This window comes from Podarcis tiliguerta, assembly GCF_965153285.1.
Source record: "Podarcis tiliguerta genome assembly, chromosome: 12".
NCBI lineage: Eukaryota > Metazoa > Chordata > Lepidosauria > Squamata > Lacertidae > Podarcis > Podarcis tiliguerta.
The window spans coordinates 55866845-55890445 of NC_139545.1; the positions used below are offsets into that span (position 1 = coordinate 55866845).

General features: G+C 45.4%; 1 protein-coding gene across 4 annotated transcripts in view; it reads right to left on the bottom strand.

Annotated features, from left to right (window-relative positions):
* SETD2 (SET domain containing 2, histone lysine methyltransferase) overlaps nt 1-23601 on the bottom strand; it is a 92019-nt gene that overhangs the window by 18736 nt on the left and 49682 nt on the right. The window contains exons 12-16 of one of the 4 annotated variants that reach the window (XR_014503647.1): nt 23224-23352; nt 20217-20864; nt 16659-16951; nt 4013-4061; nt 479-644 (exon numbers count right to left, since the gene is read on the bottom strand). Coding sequence is in view for 2 of the 4 variants with exons in the window: in XM_083405882.1 (XP_083262008.1) it covers nt 479-647; nt 4013-4061; nt 20217-20864; nt 23224-23352 (995 nt within the window). In the remaining 2 variants the exon portion in view is untranslated. Of the gene's footprint in view, nt 1-478; nt 648-4012; nt 4062-16658; nt 16952-20216; nt 20865-23223; nt 23353-23601 lie in introns of all 4 variants that reach the window. The other 3 variants (XR_014503648.1, XM_083405883.1, XM_083405882.1) reach the window with 3 other exon arrangements.

A 23601-nucleotide genomic window follows, 5' to 3' on the forward strand; every position in this document is an offset into this window, starting at 1 on the left:
CTTGTTACCTCCCTAAGCCTTCCAGAGGAGTGGAAAAATGGGAGGGATGGAGGAGATTCTCCCCTAATGTCTTTGCTGCAGCCCAGCCCAGGCAGAGATTCATTTTGCTCCTTGCCCTCTTTATCGCCTCTCCCGCTCTCAACTTGAAAATGGGTTCTCTGCCTTCTTCTTATGCGGGGTAGAGTTATGAAAAGGCTGACATGTAGAGTTTGAAAAACCATAGTTTGAAAAGCCACATCAGACATCGCTGACCGATGTCTAGAATGGATCTTCAAACAAGATATAGCACAAAACAATAGATAAGCTTTTTTTATCAAGACTTGGCTCTATGTGGGCCATTATTGATAGTCTTTGGAGAAGAAGCACAGATCATCTAAATAAACCTCTCTCTGTTATTATCACTTGATGATTTCAAACCAGGAAGCTCAGAACCCCAAGCCTTTATCTGGAGACGTGTAAAAAGAAGAGAACAACTTGCCTGTCATCTGGTCGTTTGGTGCCTCGTTCATACGCCGACGGGGGTGACAAAGAATCTCTGCGTTTTTTCTTTTCCTTGCTCTGGCTTTGCCTTTCGGGGTCCCGTTCTCTGCTCAGGTTTTTTGGGGTAGCGGCTGGGTCTCGGCCTGCTGACTCTCTCCCACGATCTGCTGTCAAAAACAGGCAGACGTTGTTAGCGTGGCTTATGTCAACCACCAGAGACGCAAGATCTTCCCAGAAAAAAAGATTTCCTAGATAAGATTTCCTAGCCACTTCAGGAAAGCTATCTGTACAGGGTACGATCCAGCCAAACTTAAGCCATTTTAAGTGCCAATTATTTCAGAATGCTAAACTCTTCTTTGAATGAACTTCGTGCAATACTGAAGTGCGTAACACTGGGTGGATTGTTCCTGTTTGTATTTTAGATCTACAAGAGGTTTTGATTTATTTTTTTTAAATCCTCATAATACAGCTCTACTATTAAAATTTCTGTTTACCTGCTTAAAAAAACGACTGTGGTTCAGACATCATGATAAACCACAGCAAGCCTCGGGCTCACCTCATTCTCCTTTGGTGTAGCCACACGGAGTCTGAAGGCTTTTGCTTCTGTTCTTGACCTCAGCTTATCGTTTTGTCCGTTTGAAGTGGGTTTGTTTGAAACAAACCATAGTTGAGATTTAGAGCAGCTTGTCAAGTAAGGACTAAAGGAGAAGCTGCAGTTAAATCTTTAAAAAGCTTACAAATGCCTTGCAGCTACATTGAAAAGGAACAGGAGCACAGGCTTCAGCAAGTCTGAGGCTTGCTTCAGCTTGTTTCTATTATGATAAACCATGGTTTTGTGGTCAATTGATACTATAAAATATTTTAACTCAAGTTTGATTCCCAGCCTCCTGCCTCCATTTAGGCCACGAAGCCTCAACTTTTTGGGCAGAACTTGCAGATCTGAAGCTGCAATAAACTGAAGGCGTGCTTGCAGTATTTCTGATCTTGGTCAAATTACAGACTATGCAGAAAGTCTCTAAACCTGGGGAATTAAACACTATGCCATTTACTTCTTTGTTCTGTTCCAAATAATCATTTGGCCCTCATGGACCTGTACGCGAAAGTAGAATATTGTTCTGAGTGTGGAGAAGCGAGAAATGTATGGTGTTTGGGAAAGACTGCCACCAACCCAAGGAACTCGCAGAGCAATTCTGTGCATGTCAATAATCCAGATGTCGAGAATATTTAGTTCCAAGTTGTCAGGGAACTGCCATCGGAGCCAGAAGGAGAGGGAGGGCTCCAGAGGGATTCCGGAGAGCGTCCCAGGAGGGAGAGAAGCAGCACATCTTCTGGGGAAGGAAATCAGCGTAGCACCAGTGGAGAAGGGGGACAGATGGGGGAATCTGCGAGGTGGCTCCAAGACTCCTCGCCGGGGACCAGCGGGGAGAGCACGGGTCCTCCGATGCCCACACCCTCCCTGCGCAGAAGGCTTCCACGCAGGGAGAGCAGGCGGCAACTAGGCGTCAAAGAACTTTTATGCTGGAAGAAGTTCAAGAAACGCCCACTGACGGATTCTGCCAGCGATTGAGACAGCCACGGGTGAGTGGCTGTCCAGACAGAAAGGGTTCACTCAGGCAACCCACCCAGGTGTGGCGCCGATTTACACACGAGCAACCCCTAGAACCATTACACAAGTAAAGGGGCAAAGGATTGAGCAAGGGTTTTAACAATCAACACACTCTTCACTGGCTCTTTGGAGTTGCTTCACCCACAACAGTTTTCTTTATTAAGAGACTGAGTTATGAAATCAGGATACTGCCCTGGTGCAAATGTCACCTCCACAGTGAATTCACTACGTGACCTTTGGGCAAGTCATAGCTTTTGCTCCCCTCCTTGACCCCCCTGAATCTGATCTGGAACATGGAGATAATAATACTGACCTAGCATACAGAAGTGAGCCAAAAGAATCACACTAAGGTAATTTATATAGAGTGCGTTCAACACCCTCAATTGTAAATCATTATTTAAGTCCCGTCTGTACACCTGAAGGCAAGCCACGTTAGCTCATGTATTGAAATATCTAACAAAATGTATATACCGTTTGATTGTACATAAACCCCTAAATGGATGACAAAATAACCCAAATGTTAAAACTGTCAGTAAAAGACAAAGTGAAAAAGTTTTTTTTAAAAAATACGATAACCAAGAATCGGCTAAAAACAGATTAAAACACTTGCTAATTTCTATGAATCTGCATAGGCTTGTCTAAACAAAGATCTTTCTAGGTCCAAAAAAAGAGTACAGAGAAGATACCTGACTGATGCTGATATCTTTTATTTAACAAAATCTATATAAGGATTTATGGTACGTGGGTGGAGCTGTGGTCTAAACCACAGAGCCTAGGGCTTGCCAATCAGAAGGTCAGCGGTTCGAATCCCCACGATGGGGTGAGCTCCCGTTGCTCGGTCCCTGCTCCTGCCCACCTAACAGTTCGAAAGCACGTCAAAGTGCAAGTAGATCAATAGGTACCGCTCTGGCGGGAAGGTAAACAGCGTTTCCGTGCGCTGCTCTGATTCGCCAAAGCAGCTTAGTCATGCTGGCCACATGACCCGGAAGCTGTCTGTGACAAACGCCGGCTCCCTCTGTAGAGCGAGATGAGCGCCGCAACCTCAGTCGTTCGCGACTGGACCTAATGGTCAGGCGTACCTTTACCTTTGGATTTATATTTAAATGTAGGGAGATCTTGACTTCCAAGGAACTCCGAGAAATGGTTTTTCAAACTCTCTTTTTGCTCCTGCTAAGGAACAAGTGCTGATCAACACCAGAGCTTGAACCACGTGCCACCTTTAAGCCTGTCCTCCTCCCAGGTCTCAGGGAAGTCTTCTGTGGTCAAGCAAGGCTATGCTGTTTCAGTAGAGCCACAGGAAGAGAGCAACGAAGGAAGAGAAGGATAGAACAAAGGAGCATCCCTATAAAGTCATGCAGCGCTACTGAATCACAGAGTGCTTTAAGTCCCGTCTGTACACCTGAAGGCAAGCCATGTACAGTGGTGCCCCGCAAGACGGAAAACCCGCTAGACGAAAGGGTTTTCCGTTTTGGAGGTGCTTCGCAGGACGAATTTCTCTATGGGCTTGCTTCGCAAGACGAAAATGTCTTGCGATTCCTGGGGTGTTTTTTCCGCTCCCCACCCCCTTTTTCTAAGGCACTAAGCTGCTAATAGCCTTTTAGCAGCTAATCTGCTAATCCCTTAAGCCTTTAATAGCTGCTAATAGCCGCTAAACCGCTAATAGCGCTAATCCGCTAATGGGCTTGCTTTGCAAGACGAAAAAACTGCAAGACGAAGAGACTCACGGAACGGATTCTTTTCGTCTTGCGAGGCACCACTGTATTTAAATATCTAACAAAATGTATATACCGTTTGATCGTACATAAACTACTCAAGAGTCCCAGAGGATTATGCTCTGACGGGGGCTTTCAGTGCAGTGTTTTTGTAATCAATGGCCTTCTTATCAACCTGATCGATACCCAAAGAAGAGCATCTACGAGTACATACCAGTGGTCTCCTTTTCCGCTTGGCTCTTCTTCGGGATCCTGTACACCTCCTGCAAAAACAAGTCACAGAAACCAAGTCAGGTTTGGCGGCTGATTTAGGCCAAATTCATACGCACAGGGCACATGAAGGAATCACAACTACAGAATCCCGAGCATTTCCTCAAAAGGTATTTAAAGACCATGGCTGCATCCTAGTGATCCTTCAAGCCATGGCTTGGGGAAACTGCCAATGAACCAAAAGCTTTAGCGGATGCCCCTCCAGCTGCCTTCGTTCTTGCACTATAGTTTGGACATAATGGAAAACCATGGTTTGGATGGCAACTGGCCAGAATTACAGCCCCTACCCTGTATCAAAGAAAGAGAGAGGGAGGGAGGGGGAAGAAGGAAGAAGCTAAAGGCCATGGCTTGTTCACAATTTTATGACCCTTTGAAGTGCTGCATCTCCCAATGCTTTCCACTGTTGTTCAGAATATATTTGTTTCTTGCTTTTAAGTAATAATTTATAATTACAGTGGTGCCTCGCAAGACGAAAAGAATCCGTTCCGCGAGTCTCTTCGTCTTGCGGTTTTTTTCGTCTTGCGAAGCAAGCCCATTAGCGAATTAGCGCTATTAGCGGTTTAGCGGCTATTAAAGCCTTAAGGGATTAGCGGATTAGCTGCTAAAAGGCTATCAGCGGCTATTAAAGGCTTAAGGGATTAGTGGATTAGCTGCTAAAAGGCTATTAGCGGCTTAGATCAGCTGTTAAGCGGCTTAGATCAGCTGATATAAGCGGCTTAGATCAGCTGATATAAGCGGCTTAGATCAGCTGTTAAGCGGCTTAACGATCAGCTGTTAAGCGGCTTAGGGGCTTGGGGAAAAGGGTTGGGAGGGGGAAAAAACCCCAGGAATCGCAAGACATTTTCGTCTTGCGAAGCAAGCCCATAGCAAATTCATTTTGCGAAGCACCTCCAAAACGGAAAACCCTTTCGTCTAGCGGGTTTTCCGTCTTGCGAGGCATTCGTCTTGCGGCGCACCACTGTATATTGTAATTGGGCTACCTCAGCTTGTAGAGCAAGATTGTGCTTATCCTGTTTTAACTTCAGTTTTCTAAGTTCCCTAGCTAGGCATTTTTTGCTATTCTGACATTCCTTATCAAACCAAGTCTGTCTTTTAAACTTTTTGTTTTTTATCACACTAGTTGTGGTCATCAGTGGGCGCATTCGGTTGATTATGTTCTCATAAAGTCCGATTATGTTTCCTGTTTCTATCAACATTTCCCCCTTTAATAAAGCAAATTCATGGGAATCCAGGATCTGAGTCATTTTTTCTTGGACCTGTGCATTCCATTTTAACCTTCTATTTCCAAGTATCAGATATTCCGTTTCATCCAATAATTTAGGAAAGGCAGGAGAAACGAATTATGTCAGAGGTAAGTATTTTTATGACCTATACATTGGTGCAGACATGGGGGATTCCAGAGGTGGGACCAGAGGCTAAAGCGAGTGGAGCAACTGAAATCATATCCATGTACAGCAGGCTAAAGGGACGCGGGTGGCGCTGTGGGTAAAAGCCTCAGCGCCTAGGGCTTGCCGATCGAACGGTCAGCGGTTCGAATCCCCGCAGCGGGGTGCGCTCCCGTTGTTCGGTCCCAGCGCCTGCCAACCTAGCAGTTCGAAAGCACCCCTAAGTGCAAGTAGATAAATAGGGACCGCTTACTAGCGGGAAGGTAAACAGCGTTTCCGTGGGCTGCGCTGGCTCACCAGATGTGGCTTTGTCACGCTGACCATGTGACCCGGAAGTGTCTCCGGACAGCGCTGGCCCCCGGCCTATTAAGTGAGATGGGCGCACAACCCTAGAGTCTGTCAAGACTGGCCCGTACGGGCAGGGGTACCTTTACCTTTTACAGCAGGCTAGGTTTTACATACACCCCTTTCTATCCCCAACCTAGGCGAACAGAGGCATAGTTCAAACATGTAATTCAACTAGGAAAAAGCAGAGTTGTGCCTGGGGAAGGTTCTGGGGTCAGATAGGTTGTATTCACTCCCTGGGCCTGAGGTTAAGGATCATCTGATTTCAATTAAGAGTTAGGTGAACTGTTGTAAAGGGGGGTGGAACCGTGCCCATTTGTCACCCAAAGGCACCAGTGACCCTCATCTCAGCTTTTGCAATTAATCCAGAATGCGGCAGCTAGACTGGTGACTGGGAGCGGCCGCCGAGACCATATAACACTGGTCCTGAAAGATCTTCATTGGCTCCCAGTACGTTTCCGAGCACAATTCAAAGTGCTGGAGCTGACCTTTCAAGCCCTAAACGGCCTCGGTCCACTATACCTGAAGGAGCGTCTCCACCCCCATCATTCAGCCCGGACACCGAGGTCCAGCTCCGAGGGCCTTCTGGCGGTTACCTCATTGTGAGAAGTGAGGTTACAGGGAACCAGACAGAGGGCCTTCTCGGTAGTGGCGCCTGCCCTGTGGAATGCCCTCCCAGGAGATGTCAAGGCAATAAACAACTATTTTATTTTTAAAAGACAACTGAAGGTGGCCCTGTTTAGGGAAGTTTTTAATGTCTGACGCTGTATTGTTTTTAATATTCGGCTGGAAGCCGCCCAGAGTGGCTGGGGAAACTCAGCCAGATGGGCGGGGTAGAAATAATAAATTATTATTATTATTATTATTATTTGCTTGTTCATGCTGCTGGAACAGGCACAGAGGGTCGTTATCATACCTAGATTTGGAAGTGACCAACCTTGTGGGCTCCCCAACTTTCAAGGGCTGAACAGAGGGAACAGCAAATTGCTGTCTGTGTAAGCCCTTTCTTTATACTTATTTTATCCCTATACTATGCCCCCTATGCTCAACAGCAAGGAAGTATAGGGCAGGGTTAAGGATTGGGGGGCGGGAGGGCGCTTGAATGTAACATTAAATTAGTACTGGATTTGTTGTTAGCAGACAGAGGATCATTTGTTGTCCTTTAAAAACCAAAGCGTACAGGCGGGTGGTGATCTCCTCTGAGCCTCAGAGGAAAGGGTTAGAGAGAACAAAGTCAAGAGTCATTAATTGTTAAAATTAAAACAGAAAATTAAAGCTCTCCTCAGGGAGGCTTGCCCGGTGGCTTCATTACATATCTCTAGGCGCCAGGCAAATACTTTCCTCTTTAACGAGGCGTTTGGCTGATTAGCATTCTATGTCCTTTTGTGTTTGTGGGGAGGGTTATTTGGTTTGGTTTGGTTTTTATTATGTATTTTATTTTTTTCATTATATATTTTTATTATATAAATATGTTTATGTTGTAAATCACCCTGAGATTTTTAGATGATGGATGGATGGTATACAAATCAAATCAAATAATAAAGCCGAACTATTTTGAATAGAAGGAGAAAATGGGAGATTGCTGGCATTAGCTTAGAGAAAGCGGAATGGAAGACTGCAAGGCTACACAGCACATTGTGTCAACCATTTTAGTTTTGGGATGCCTAGTTAGGGCTACATACTGCTAATCAGCAGTGATCAGTGTGTGTGGCATTTTACAAAGTACAAGAACAGAACCCTGATGCAAGGATTGAAAGGACTTTAGAATCTCTAATTTGGTACCTGAAGAGGTGTGCATGCACACGCAAGCTTATACCAAGAACAAACTTAGTTGGTCTAGCTGTGAGTTAAACCACAGAGCCTAGGGCTTGCTGATCAGAAGGTCGGCAGTTCAAATCCCCGCAACGGGATGAGCTCCCGTTGCTTGGTCCCTGCAAGTAGATAAATAGGTACCGCTCTGGCGGGAAGGTAAACGGTGTTTCCGTGTGCTGCTCTGGTTCACCAGAAGCAGCTTAGTCATGCTGGCCACATGACTCGGAAGCTGTACACCGGCTCCCTCGGCCAGTAAAGCGAGATGAGCGTTGCAACCCCAGAGTTGGCCACGACTGGTCCTTTACCTTTAAGGTGCTACTGGACAATTTTTTAATTTATTTTGACAAAGAAGAGTGTGCACCTATTTCCGTTTCCCTAGAAACAGGTGGTCCCTACAGATGTTGTTGGACCAGTTCCAGGCCATGGTCCAGGAAGGATGGGGGTTGTACACCAATAACATCTGAAAGCAGACAGGTTCCACACGAACAGATCACAGCCACATTCTTCAACCAGGGCAGGAAGACACCAGATCTTCCCTGGCTAAGCTGCTGAAGGGCTCAAAACCCAACTTTTGATGGTACCTTCCCTCTTAGAGGGTATCAGCTGCAGCCCCTCTTGAACAAAGGTGGCTGCAAAGGGGGAGCTTTCTCTAAGTTTGCCGGTTCGGAATTGCTGCTTCACATGTTACAGCCAAGCAATGTGTGGGGTTTTGCTTCTGACACAGCAGCTACTGGGGTGAGTAGAAATGGCTGCCAGGTCTTGTTCAGCCAGTGATCTGCCGGTTGGTCACCCATGCGCTAGGACAGGTATGGAAACCTTTGGTCCTCCAGATGTTTTTGGACTGCAACTACTACTTGCCCCTAAATGGTATGGTCAGGGATGATGGGACTTGTAGTCATGCAATTATCCGGAGGGACACAGGCTCCCCATCTATGCCCCAGGAGGTTGTTGAGACAGCGTGATCAACAGCCCACCCAGTCGAGCATCCTGTTTTCACAGTGGCCAACATGATGCCTATGGAATAATAATAATAATAATAATAATAATAATAATAATAATTTATTATTTGTACCCCGCCCATCTGGCTGGGTTTCCCCAGCCACTCTGGGCGGCTTCCAACAAAGATGAAAAATACACTAAAATGTCACATATTAAAAACTTCCCTGAACAGGGCTGCCTTCAGATGTCTTCTGAATGTCAGGTAGTTGTTTATCGCTTTGACATCTGATGGGAGGGCGGTCCACAGGGCGGGCGCCACTACCGAGAAGGCCCTCTGCCTGGTTCCCTGTAACTTGGCCTCTCGCAGTGAGGGAACAGCCAGAAAGCCCTCAGAGCTGGACCTCAATGTCCGGGCAGAACGATGGAGGTGGAGACGCTCCTTCAGATATACTGGACCGAGGCCATATAGGGCTTTAAAGGTCAGCACCAACACTTTGAATTGTGCTTGGAAACGTACTGGGAGCCAATGTAGGTCTTTCAAGACCGGTGTTATATGGTCTCGGCGGCCACTCCCAGTCACCAGTCTAGCTGCAGCATTCTGGATTAGTTGTAGTTTCCGGGTCACCTTCAAAGGTAGCCCCACGTAGAGCACATTGCAGTAGTCCAAGCGGGAGATAACCAGAGCATGCACCACTCTGGCGAGACAGTCTGCAGGCAGGGAGGGTCTCAGCCTACGTACCAGATGGAGCTGGTAAACAGCTGCCCTGGATACAGATTTGACCTGTATGGACAGCTGTGAGTCCAAAATGACTCCCAAAACGACTATGGAAAGCCTGCAAAAGCAGGACCTCAGCACTCTCCCCACTTGTAATTAACTGGTATACAGATGCACAATACCTCTAACCATGGAAGAACAGCATAGACTTTATGGCTAGCAGGCACAGATAGAATTGTCAGTACGCCTTTGAGCCGGTGCCAGCGACTGGGCTCAGTAACTGGTTCTGCCCTGGCTGGGCCAGGTGACTGGAGCACTTCCAGAGACCTTCCAATCCTGGAAAGCAGGTCTCAGTTAACTGGACTCAAAACTGTGCATTGTGAGCACCAACCTCAGCAGAGTATAAACAATGCAGAAGCTTGCTGTGAAGCATAACTTCTTTTATTTCTAATAGCTACTACATAAGAACTAAAGAGCTACTGGCTTGCATGAGTGTTATAGCTCCCACACAGCCATCTAATCACTACATAGATAACACACAGACTCCACACAAAGTCAGGCAGGAACGGAAGAAGCAAAGAGCAGTTTCCGCCCCCTCTGAAAACATCCTATCAGGAGATTCTCGCAATGGGAAGGGGTGAAAATATCAAAATTCTCCTTTTCATACCAACCATTGCAGAATCTAACACATTTGCAATCTATGTACATACGCAGCCATTTGTTCCCTGTTAACAACTTTGGTTAGTGAATCGGCAGGTATTTCTTTCCCTGGCATATAGGACACTTTCACATGAATTTGTCTAGTCCTCTTCTAAAGCCATACAAGTTCCCAGGTGCAAGGAAATCTTCGCCTTGCACAGCAATATATTTATTCCCTTTGATCACTTTTATCTGGAGCTAGCAGCCATCACATCGTAACCGTAGGACTTCACAGTTCATGGAATTGTAAAAGACCACAGGGGTTATCTAGCTCAGTGTTCCCCAACCTTGGGCCTCCAACTGTTTTTGGACTACAATTCCCATCATCCTTGACCACTGGTCTTGCTAGCGAGGGATGATGGGAGTTGTAGTCCAAAAACAGCTGGAGGCCCAAGGTTGGGGAACACTGATCTAGCTCAACCCCCGTAATGCAGGAATCTTTTTGCCCACTGGGAGGGGGGCTCAAACGCACAACGGTGAGATTAAAGGTCTCACACTCTACTGACTGAGCTATCCAGCTGTTGTAACGGGCATGGAAATAGACACCGTCTAGCTGGATCAGACCAGATAAATTCATCCAGTCCCACGTAGTTCGGAGCGATTTGTCTTCCATCACAGGAACCTGCCTGAACCCTGTGGTCACCTTCTTCCGCATCTCTCCCTGCCACCTAAAGTTAGACAAGTGGTGACTGTAAGGAAGGCCTTTGTAGCCTTGGAACTCGGCTTGTTAAACGGGCTTCCCAGAAAGTCTCCCCTCGCCTGGCTCTAACTCTGATGGGCAATAGTGCACAACTTTCTAGGTTCCACCTTGGTTTCCTCATCAGTTTCACGTTTAGTTACCTTTGGCTTTTATTTATTTTGACTTGTGCTTTTTAAAAAGAACTCTTCTTTCCTCGGCTTTTTAAGCAACCTTTTGGATTATTTGTGCCTCTTCCTATCTGTGGCATTCATCTTCGTTTACTCGATTACAGTTGGTTTAACTGAACTCCAACCTTCCTAAAGAGACACAATATTCCTCTTCCCTTTGACTAATCCCCTTGTTTATTTTTATTTTTTTACCAGTTCCTATTCTAGATGTTAAATGTCTGTATTAGACTGTCTGGGCAATTTCTACCATTCATGTGTGTGGAATCAAGAGGTCCTTTCACTTCTGGGCAGGGCCTGATAGACCGGAAGACTTGTTTAGCTTCCCCCACCAGACATTTCATGACGTTTGTTTTACACATCTAGTTGCCATGCAGTATAGAAACTATTTTTTTAATTATTATTTTTAGAAAAACAAGCCTAAAGCCAACTTGGACTTAATTAATGCCACTTTCCTTCAGCGGTTCTCAACCTGTGGGTCCCCAGATGTTGTTGGACTACAACTCCCATCACCCCTGAGCTCTAGCCTTGCTAGCTAGGGGTGATGGGAGTTGTAGTTCAACAACATCTGGGGACCCACAGGTTGAGAAAGGCTGCTTTAGATCCCGGCCTCTTTCTGTGCCATGACTCAAGCTGACCTTTACCTGGTCTGAGGATACTTTTAAGTCAGCCATTGTGCAAGGACAGTGGTCAACTGAGTGGAGATGCCTTATAGCAGATGTGCTTTTTCTCTTGGAATTTCTACCCGCAGTAGTTTCGGGGAAGAGCTTCTTTCAGGATTCCTAAATTTATTTCACACACTGCACCTTTTCCCGCAATAAGCAAAACCATTTTTAACGTAGGCTACTCTTTCATTTCTATAGATTATACACCCAGGGATGACTGTGCAGTAGGTTTCTCATTTGACCACTTTTCAAACCCACTTTCAAAACCCTGCATTTTCAACAGTGCTACCATGTGGATGTCTACTCAGAAGCAAGTCACGCTGAGTTTGATGGGCCTTATTCCTACGTAAAATGCACAGACTGCTGCCTAATTCAACAGTACAGTGGTACCTCGGGTTAAGAACTTAATTCGTTCTGGAGGTGCGTTCTTAACCTGAAACTGTTCTTAACCTGAAGCACCACTTTAGCTAATGGGGCCTCCTGCTGCTGCCACGCCGCCAGAGCACGATTTCTGTTCTCATCCTGAAGCAAAGTTCCTAACCCGAGGTACTATTTCTGGGTTAGCGGAGCCTGTAACCTGAAGCGTATGTAACCCGAGGTACCACTGTATTGGCCTTCTAGCTTCCTGCATTTGTTTCTACATTCCATCTCCCTTTAAGTACCCTTTTGCGTTCCTTTGTCAATTTTAAAAAACCACCACTTGGTTCTATAATTTATGCATGCCTATTCACATTTTCTGCCCAACGACTGCTCAAAGCGCTGCCTCAATCACGGTACTGACAGCAGCCATTTAAATAATCTTGCCTTGCCCAATCCCCACTCTCACACTGCATATTAGTTACACCAAATGTGTAAACTGGAAAGATCAGGCTGTTTATGAGGATGAGCAATGCCACGTGTTAACAAGCTCAAAGCAACTCTGGGTCGAGGATTTGTTTGTTAAGATTTTATTTAATGGCCCTTAAAATTCCACTGTATGTAATATTACACATACCAATGAAATCCTGTTATCTGCTCTGAGCTTTGGGGACGTGATTAAATCTAAACCAATTAAACAAATGAAAACTGTTGACAGGAAAACCAGTTTAGGTTGGTATTTGTAATGCAGACACGATTACTTTTCGGCTCTGTGCCCTCATCAGAAACAACTTGTACGTCCTCACTATAAAGGACAACTACTAGTCAGTTGGGATACAAGCCAAGGCAACTTGTCTTTATTTTTGGACATAGAAGCATCCACAAAACATTTAACATAACAAAAAATCCAAGAGGGAAACATCGAACATTTTGGCTTTATACATTAACCTTATTACTGAAATCTGGAGTGACTGCTTAAGAATTATTACAAAGAAAATCAAAGGCTCCAATATAGACTGTCTCCATGTGTGTGGTGGGAATGTAAAAAAGTGAAATGCTTCTGGGAAATGATTTACAATGAGATGAAGAAAATGTTGAAATATACATTTATTAAGAAACCAGAAGCATTTCTACTTGGAATGGTAGGGAATGAAATTAGCAGGAATGATGTGAAATTGTTTAGGTATGCAGTGACAGCAGCAAGAATTTTGATGGCCCAGAAATGGAAGCAGGAAGAAATGCCGACCAAGGAAGAATGGAGAATGAATTTGACGGAATATGCAGAGATGTATAAATTGACTGGGAAAATAAGGAACCAACGCGATCAGAGATTTTCCGAGGACTGGAATAAATTTACAGAATATATCAAAAATGTATGTGAGGAGCAACTAACGCTTGTTGGCTTTCAAGAAGCTTTGTGAAAAAGATTGATTGAAATGTTGTTTGAAAGAAAGGTTAAGATTAAGAGTGGTGAAGTGCAATATAAATCTAAGAAATGTGAGATGTAGTGAGATTACGGAGAATTGTCAGATAGGCTGATGGAAGTCCAAAAGATGTTGATGTATAAAGCAAATGTTAAATTTGGACAAAATATTTATTGGAAATTGAATAAAAATTATTTATAAAAAAAAAAAAAATAGACTGTCTCCATGTGACCTATGTGGTTACCCTGTTTCCCCAAATTTCTGAAACAAAGCACACAGAGAGGTCTAAGCAATAAACTCCCTTCTTCTCCCTCACTATTGTTGCTGAAAGGCCAAATAGAAATATATTGCAGTAGAATCGAAGGCTGAGGAAACTGTATCAAGGCTGAAAAAATTACTGTTTGAAAATAAACTTTAAAAACTTAGTACAAAAAAAAGGGGTGGGGGAATCCTTTGGCCACATGGGGAAAATGTCTCCCACTACCCCTGGGGGAAATGAAAGATTACTCTGCAAAATGAGACACATCCATAGGGCAGGCGAGTGAATTTATAAGTTCTATTTTCTTCCCTATTTATTATTTTCTTCCCGCACACCCAACATGCTTAGCGGCCTCTTTCCGACAGCTATGGGGATTGGGGTATATTTAGATTGCCATTAACACAAAGCCAGGGTTTGTGTGTAATTTCAAATGCTCTTCATGCTTTCTTCGTTCTACTTTTTTCTCCCCCCCCCCCAATCAACTGGTTTGCACTATAAACAACAACAACAAGAGACACCTTATCTTTGGCACAAGCCATACAAAACCTTAGCACACAGGAGCTACAAACTAGTTTTTAGCTTATACAGTGGTACCTCGCAAGACGAATGCCTCGCAAGACGAAAAACTCGCAAGAGGAAAGAGTTTTTTGTTTTTTGAGTTGCTTCGCAAGACGAATTTCCCTGTGGGCTTGCTTCGCAAGACGAAAACGTCTTGCACCTTTTTCTTAAAACCGTCAATGCATTCCTATGGGAAACCATCAATGCATTTCCTATGGGAAACCGTGCTTTGCAAGATGAAAAATTCACAAGACGAAAAAACTCGCAGAACGAATTAATTTCGTCTTGCGAGGCACCACTGTAGATAAAACAGAAACACACAGGGCATGGCTCAATGCCAAAGTAACACACAGGTATGGGAGAAGGAGTTGGAAAATTGCCTTCATTTTTCCATCCTTAAGCATTCCTGGTCTTGGAAAGGCTGCTCAACAGAACAGTCTTTGCATTATCTTTCAGCCCAGGCTACTGCCTTTCTCCCTTATGTATACTTTCCAGTTTCAGATCTGTCTTACAACAACCGCCTAAGAGAGTACGAAGCCGTATAAAAATCCATACGGATTTCTGTAGAAACATGCTAAAAGCTTGCTCCACTAGTCAGTAGACAAGGTAATTGCTTTGTCCCCAACAGCAGAAGTGAGCTGTTTTGCTATTTAAGCTCTTCCCACTCACACACCTCTCTCGTAACATTTTAAAGCAGGCTTCCTCAACCTTGGCCCTCCAGATGTTTGAGACTACAATTCCCATCATCCCTGACCACTGGTCCTGCTAGCTAGAGATCATGGGAGTTGTAGTCCCAAAACATCTGGAGGGCCGAGGCTGAGAAAGCCAGTTTTAAAGGCTTGAGATTCCGGGGTGCAACACCAGTTAATCTCGGCCTCTTCTAACAAAAGAGTATTGGGTTGAAATAAAAAAAAAAAGAATGAGAAGTTCTTGTAAACTTTTACAAGAACTGGAAGTCGGGAGCTCCTCAAGCTTCCTAAATAAAAGATGAACAAATAACCTGCTTTAAAGACCCTCACCGTTTTAAACAGGAAGTGTTAGCATTAAATGGGCCCAGGCCAGTTCAACATGGGCTGGTGGGACAAATTCCATGGCATAAGAATTTAGCATTTCCTTGGCATAAGCATTTAGACTGCCAGAGACAGTCCCGAAATGGGGCCCAGGCCTTAAACACTGTTATGCCACACAAATTGAAGGGATTATAATGCTAACACGCAGCAACTTGCCCATAAGGCAGTTTAACAGCTCCAGATTTGTCCTCCCTGATGTGCCTTTAATGTATCTTAAGAGCAAATAGCATGACCAGAGATAGCTATGACTATAACCATAACCGAGGCTCTTTCCTTTCTCTCAAGCATCACTGTGCAGCCCCCTGTGTGGAATGCCAGCACAGCCCTGCGAGGAGTTGCCATATCGGCCAACTGAAAGCAACTAAGTGGAGGAGGGGAATGGGAAGGGTGCGCAGTAAATGGACCAAAATGGGGGCAGGGAGAGCCAATTACGGCCTATGAAACCATTTTTACAAAGAAACCTATAATCCCTAAGCCGTTACCAGACCAGTAACACAACCGGCATGTCTGAAGCAAAGCCTAAATCCAATATATGACTGAGGACTAAAACGCCACTTCTGTGTTGGTAGTTCAAAGCGTAAAAAGAAAAAAAAGACCTTGAAATGCCCCCCAGAATGGCTACCCCTTGAGGAAATTCTAATTTCCAGGTTGCTGTTAACTCTGATCTCTTCCTAAAGCATCCCTACATACCTGCATGAGTAACTGAGTGACTGCGAGGGTACCACCCTGCTATGCGCACACAGCACGAAACTAGCCTCAAGGAAACGGGCTGAACTAATCCAGGGCCAGCCTTATTCCGGCCACAGTGATGTACTTCCAAGTTCCCGCCAGAAAATAAGAACCAGAGCCGCTAACCGCCTAATTACCTACTACATACAGACTGATTAAATTGGTCCTCATGCTGAGTCGAAAGCATAATTTCCTGATCCGTCAAATTATTCCAGTGAAAGAGGTGAGCACCTCACACGGTTTGTGGCCACAGATGCTCACCGGCAGCTTTGTCATTCAAATCCAGAGGGGTGGACAGCAGTGGAACCATTATCCATCATACCTTAAGAGATGTTGTGATTCCCTTCCCCGACAATGCCTCAAAGTTTCATCAGTCCTTCCTGGGGGACTTACCTGTTTTTCTCCTACGCCCACTGGTCAAATGGCAGGTCTCCATGCGAGCTAAACGAAGCGCTATGCTGGTTTTTAGCCATTTCCTGTTGCGTGTCTATCCCAGTTCGGAGCACATTTTCAGCACAGGGAGACACATGCACCATTTCCGAAGCTGGCGGGAAACGCTTGCAGAAACCCGTGCTGAAAACGTACCCGGTCTGGGGTTTTGTGTGTGTGTTGCGTGTGGTTGCAGTGGATTGTGTGCTGCCTTTTGCTGGTGTTCGTCCTGGAATTCAAGCCCATGAAGGCCTTGAATTGCTCAAAAGCCGCGGCAGCTGTCTTTTGTGTGAAGAGGTATATATAGAGATATATAGAGATATAAAAAAGAATAGCTCACTCGATCCTTCCCCGCCAGGAAGAGGGGGATTCTCCCAGAGCGACATCCATTGCCGGCAATGGACGCACCAAAATTACGTCGGCATCAATGAGTTAGCCACCTCTGTCCTCTCTTTTTCCACCTATTATATTTCTCATGCATCATCCAGCTTCCCAACCATCTTCCTGCTTTCTTCACAGTACGCACGCTACGTTCTCTCCTTTCTTCAGGGCGGAGTTGAAAATGGAGTTGAGAAAAGGAGACTCATGGTCAGCTGGGGATGATGTTAACAAGCTCCTGGCTGCCCTGAGAAGCTGGATGGAAATGGTTGAAATTACTACAAAGGGGTCAGCATCAAGAGGTCGGGAAGGACATAGCTTTATGTTACAAGCTTTCCACACCCTCCCGCCCAATCAGTCTACGCTACATAGATGACCAGCACTCCAGACTAATATTACGGGGTCGGAAGACCCTAAAGCAACCAGCATCAATCGGTTCTCGCATGGAACATGGACAAATGGGCTCCATGTTTATCTCAGAGGCAACAGGTCCCAATCGTTTTCTTGCATGCTGTTTACAGGTATCTCTTCCGAGCATAAATGCGTTGGAGGTTTTTTTTAAAAGCAGTTAATGTCAGACAGAAGCAGCTAACTCTTAGCGCAATCGTAATGGAGTGCAGAACAGATTAAATTCAGCGTTGTCATACAGCAGCTCCCAAACACAGGAATCTAAAAAGGAGGACTATTGTTTTTGATGGATGGGTGGAAGGAAGGGGCTTGGTTTAGGCTATAGGGATGCTACTGCGCTGAGCACGGGATCAGAATCTATGTCCGCTAGATCAATATATGTAATACTGGCACCAATGTTTTAAACCATGTATTGACCTTCTTAATATTATGTGATGTGATCTGCAACAGAAAGGGCTTAAAAATCCCAAACAGTGACTTTTGATGGATAATGATTCCATAGCTGACCACAGATGTGAGCAAACTGCTCTTGAGCCAGGGCTATCCCAAAAGGGGAGAGGGAGAGTAGAAAGATAACTTAGCAAGAAAATTATGATTTCATGCTAACCCCACCATGAATCCTCACAAGACGACGTATCTGAGACACAACTGGACAACAATTAGGTTTTTGATTTGGTTGGTTTTTTTTAACAACTAATTTGTATTTTCTTTTCAATCCTCAGCACCAGGGCATAGACTGACAAGTAGGTACGGGGGGTTAAAATCAAACACAAAGCCCTGAATCTAGACAAATTAAGGAGTTGCTGATATGAACATTACTCTACTTGAGGTGAGAAGGGAGTGGCTACATACAATGACCTCTCCCTGCATAAAAGCGGCAGGCACTGGGTTCATATATGCCCAGGAGCTCCGTGAACTGGTTGAATGATACTCTGGGATTTCGATCTAGGCATGGGATGCAGATCTGGGGAGCTCCTGGGTACAGATAAACCAGTATTGCACTAAGGCTGCAAGACTTCAAGCACATTCCTCCCTCAAAGGATCGCTGGATCCCCTGGCACAACTACAATTCCCAGCACCCTTTTAAAATACAGTTGTCAGGATTCTTTGGGGAGGTAAAATGTGTTTTAAAGGTATGGTGTGTGTGCAGCCTGTCTTCAAATCTCCATCCTGGGGACAGAGCAGAACAAGGTGCAAGCAAGCCCAAGGCCCGCTCCCTTTCCTGGGTAGAGAAAAAGATTCTCAGAGGTAAAGCCTAAGCCCATTCAAGATGCAATATATACTGGGCATACTCTAGGCAGAAAGAACAAGATGCACAAACTTATTTTTACGCAGACGACACTTGACAGCCTGGCATATATTATTAATTATCCATCTTGTTGTTAGTTCTCTCATTACACTGAAAGAATTAAGTTGTTCTTGTTTTAATCCCACACTCATCTTGCAAATACAGGTCAAGTTCTTCAGAGAATCAGGGCTATTGTTCTTTTTTTTTAAAGCACCTTACTTTGTATAAAACCCCCCTCTCCTGACCTATCTGTATCAACACACACACAGACCAAGTATTGTAAAATGCTTCCTGAAGGACACAGAGGAAATGGCATGATTTCTTTGCATCTATCACACTTCAAAAATAATCATTTGAGCAAATCTCAAAAAGAAAAAAGGAATCATGCCCGATTTTAGAAGTGGGCGATCTTAAGTTGTGTGAATACTGCTTAGTATTTTTCTTAGAAATTCCAACAAGGCAAAAGCCTGGTCTCTGGATTCCAATGTAATGTCTTTCTCAGCCCTAAGTACCACTGAATCTACCCACACATATCCTTGTAGGAAGAACAAAAGAGCTAATAAGACTGTCCAGTGGCGTAGCGTGGGTTGTCAGCACCCGGGGCAAGGCAAGTAATTTGTGCCCCCAACCTGTGGATTTGCGCCCCCTAACCTGTGGATTTGCGCCCCCTAACCCTAACCCCCAGATGTTGCGCCCGGTGCGGACGCCCCTCCCCTGCACCCCCCACGCTACGCCACTGAGACTGTCCACTGATAAAGAAGAGAGGGGCTAACTGGAGAAATTGCTACTCTGCTTCTGTTTTCTTATGTGGTAGCTAATCTAGCCAAACGAAGAGTAGTAACTACTGGTGGTTTGAATCTTTTGGCATCTCAGAGACAACAGGTACAAAGAGGTCTCACTGTGGCCTGCCATCCCCACTATCCTTCCTCCCACCAGGCTAATAAAAAAAGGCAGCAAAACATCACACAAAACTTCAGTAGCATGCCTGTTTCCAGGCTAACTATTCTTGCAAAAAAAAAAAGCATTACAGGATAGCAGCATTTCTCAAAGGTTTCACAGCAGACAGCCTATGTTTTTCGGAACAGGTGATAATTCACTTTTCTGCCAAACAGATTCAAATCGCTGTTACATATTCTTGTGACTTAGCATTTTTAGCAGAAAAAAGTTGTTGATTGTTTCATTCATTAACAGCTAGTTGCACTGGTCTGTAAAACTAGTGAGGGCACATCAGGAAATTTGGGGTCAAAGATGACCAATACTACATTAGTGTAAGAAATGCTCTCTTTGCAAAGTTGAAGTATCTCTCTTTTGCTAACCATCTAATTAACTGCCAGTTAACGAAGTGTAGGCAGTTTTGCTTCAAAAGGAAAAACAGAATACTTATGGAAAGCTTTTGGTCAAATCATTTTCTAATGGAAATGGTATTTCCCCTAGTTTGTCATGTGAACAACAAATCCCACCACCCTTTCCAATCCAAATTTTACCAAGCAGGGCCCATAGATGCAATTTTTGTGAACAGAGGATACAAACTGCATAATTAATCCATTTCCCAGTCTTCACAGTTTGCTGATCATTCAACACTACTGGCTAATAGGGTGGGTGTGAGGAGAAAAGGTCACCATTATGCTTATAAGGTTTTCTCGACAAGCATTAAAATAAAGGTTTTAGCCTGGCCCATTTGGATTTCCCGCTAAAAGAACAAGAGGAAATCTGCAGTCGTTCAGAACACACACACACTCTGCACAAGAGAAACAAGTCGACTGCGAGAAACCTCCATTACCCTCTAAAACGATAAAAGCATCTGCTACAGAGAAGCCAACTTACTTTTAGGTCTTTCCAGCAATCTAGAAGCTTGGTCGCCAAATCACTTGCATCTATGATCTTATCGGTCTGTTCTTGACTCCTCTCACTCTCCACATCTGACACGCCCTCCTCTTCATCTTGAGAGGGTGTTTCTGCAGCCACAGATTCCTCCAGCTTTGCAGCAGAGGTCTCTTTCATCTCTGTCTCGGGCTCCACATCTTGTTCCACAGCTTGGGATTTGCTGGCGTCTGCTGAGACCTCGGCGGCAGCATCCTTGCCAGGCTCCTGCTGGGGTGGCTGTTCCTCGGCCGCCTCTGTTGGGACACTGTCTGGATGCTCGAGGTCCTCCTTGCCCTCCTTCAGCTCGATCTCGCTGGTCGTATCAGAGATGGCGCTGTCCATGCTGTTCTCGCTTATGATCTTGAGCTTCCGGAAAGCAAGCTTCTTGGGCGTGTCGGTGTCACCCTCCACGCTAGGCTTAGCGGAAGGATCAGGCGTGTTGAGCGGAGTATGAGCCCGCGATGTGTTCTCGCTCGAATAACCATCTCCCTCGCTGAGATGTGGAATAGCGGATTTGGTCTGAGCCCAGCGCTGGATAATCGGAAGCACTTTGCTCTCCTCCAACATGTTCTTATTGGGAATAGGCAAAAGTTCCAAAGTCTTCATAATCTGATCACAGAACATGAAAGGAGAATTGTAAACTTTCAGGAATGGTCGGTTTGATTGAAGTTAGAAGTACTGTTTTGGGGGGACAGGGGGCAGGCGGGTGTGGGGGACTCCCTGATCCTGAATGGGGCAACTGTGCCCCTGAAGGACCCGGTGCGCAGCCTGGGAGTCATTTTGGACTCACAGCTGTCCATGGAGGCGCAGGTTAATTCTGTGTCCAGGGCGGCTGTCTACCAGCTCCATCTGGTACGCAGAATGAGACCCTACCTGCCCGCGGACTGTCTCGCCAGAGTGCTGCATGCTCTGGTTATCTCACGCTTGGACTACTGCAATGCGCTCTACGTGGGGCTACCTTTGAAGGTGACCTAGAAACTGCAATTAATCCAGAATGCGGCGGCTAGACTGGTGACTGGGAGCGGCTCCCGGGACCATATAACACCGGTCCTGAGAGATCTGCATTGGCTCCCAGTACGTTTCCGAGCACAATTCAAAGTGTTGGTGCTGACCTTGAAAGCCCTAAACGGCCTCGGTCCTGTTTACCGAAAGAGCGTCTCCACTCCTATCGTTCAGCCCGGACATTGAGATCCAGCAACGAGGGCCTTCTGGCAGTTCCCTCATTGCAAGAAGTGAGGTTACAGGGAACCAGACAGAGGGCCTTCTTGGTAGTGGGGCCCGCCCTGTGGAATGCCCTCCCTTCAGATGTGAAGGAAATAAGCAGCTATCTTCTCTTTAAAAGACATCTGAAGGCAGCTCTGTTTAGGGAAGTTTTTAATATTTAATGCTGTGTTGTTTTTAACACTTGACTGGAAGCCGCCCAGAGTGGCTGGGGAAACTCAACCAGATGGGCGGGGTATAAATAAATTATTTATTATTATTATTATTATTATGCTCTGCCAACACACTAACTGGGGCTCCATTCAGACTATCCTCCGCCTTTGAAGGTTCAGGAACAAGCTCCATGGTCAAGTGTCCCCCTCTTTCCCTCTTCCATTTCCTTCTTAGCATTAACCATAATTTGCTGTGATGTCCGAATCAGCATAGAACAGCTAACATGTGCCCTTCAAGCCAGAAGTCCATTTCAAAGTTTAGTTTCAGATGTTGGTTTGCAGGGGGAAAGTGCGCTAGCCATAGTTTGCAGATCTGGATACCATAGCAAATTATGCTTACTGCTAAAAAGGAAATGGAAGGGAAAGCCACGACTAAACGGGGGGGGGGGGGGGGCAGGGGGAGTGTATGATTCCGCAGCTTGTTCCCAATCCTCAAAACCATGGTTTGGAGAAAGTCTGAACTGAACCAGAGTGCCCCTTAAGCAGATGTAGCCTGAAATTTCTGACAACAAATCAGAAAAATAAAATCCCTTTTGGAGGAAAAAAAGGTTAATTAAATGTCAATGAGCAATTATACAATGCTAGGCATGACTTGAGTAGGTCACATACACAAGAACCAAAATATCTAACAATGTGAGGATGTAAGCAGACCCAGATGGAGGCCTGACCTCTGAAATGACCTCTCTAATTTGGCACTGTTTACATGCCAGATAGAAGGGACGCAGGTGGCGCTGTGGGTTAAACCACTGAGCCTAGGACTTGCCGATCAGAAGGTAGGCGGTTTGAATCCCTGCGACGGGGTGAGCTCCCGTTGCTCGGTCCCTGCTCCTTCCCACCTAGCAGTTTGAAAGCACGTCAAGTGCAAGTAGATAAATAGGTACCGCTCCGGCAGGAAGGTAAACGGCGTTTCCGTGCGCTGCTCTGGTTCGCCAAAAGCGGCTTAATCCTGCTGGCCACATGACCTGGAAGCTGCACGCTGGCTCCCTTGGCCAATAAAGCGAGATGAGCGCCGCAACCCCATAGTCGGTCACGACTGGACCTAATGGTCAGGGGTCCCTTTACCTTTATTACATGCCAGATACACACTACAGCAATTGCTTGAGTCTCTTCCAAATAAAAGCACAACCACAGATGTGCATTCAAAAATTCAGGCTCTGTGGAACTGTGGAAATACACCTCTCTGCACTGGGAGCTATAATCATAGTTTACCTGCACAATCTATATAGCATCCAGTTTTATCTTTTTCCAAATTGTTTTGCTAGCAAGTGGTACGGTAGAGAACAACAGGGAGGGTCAGAGATGTTGGGAATAATCAGCCAGAAGCAGCACCGAGAATGGAAAATAGCTTCCGAATCTCCACCCCACACTGACTACAAGATTCTTAGAACGGCAAATGATTTCCTCACAAATTGGCTTGAATGGGAGAAGCCATAAAGAAACTAACAACAAGGAACTAAAGTTAGAAGCCTGACTTAACTCTGGCGAAGCTATTTTTGAAAACGCAGCAAGACAGAAATCCCAGGGCAGCCACTGACCTCTATCTGGAGTTTCAAGTTGTTGGCTATGTTTCCCCTGCCATCACCGAGCTCTGCCATCCAAATCCAGAGGAGGGACAATCCATGACATTCTAAGAACGTCTTCAGGCAGGCCTGGGAGTGAGTATTCTGTGAAGAGAAAGAAGGGGGGCAGGGAGAGAGAATGACCAAGAGACCACACAGCCACGTTTTCACAGTGGCTGCAAACCAGCAAAACTAAAGCAGACAACTACCCAACAAAGCAAAAGAAAAAAAGAACACACACACACTCTTGGCAAGGATGGAGCTACCAGAAGGGTGCTGCAAATAGCTGTCAACTTATGGATTTGAAAATAGGGGATCAGCAGCCAAAATAAGGGATTTGCAGAGCACAGGTAT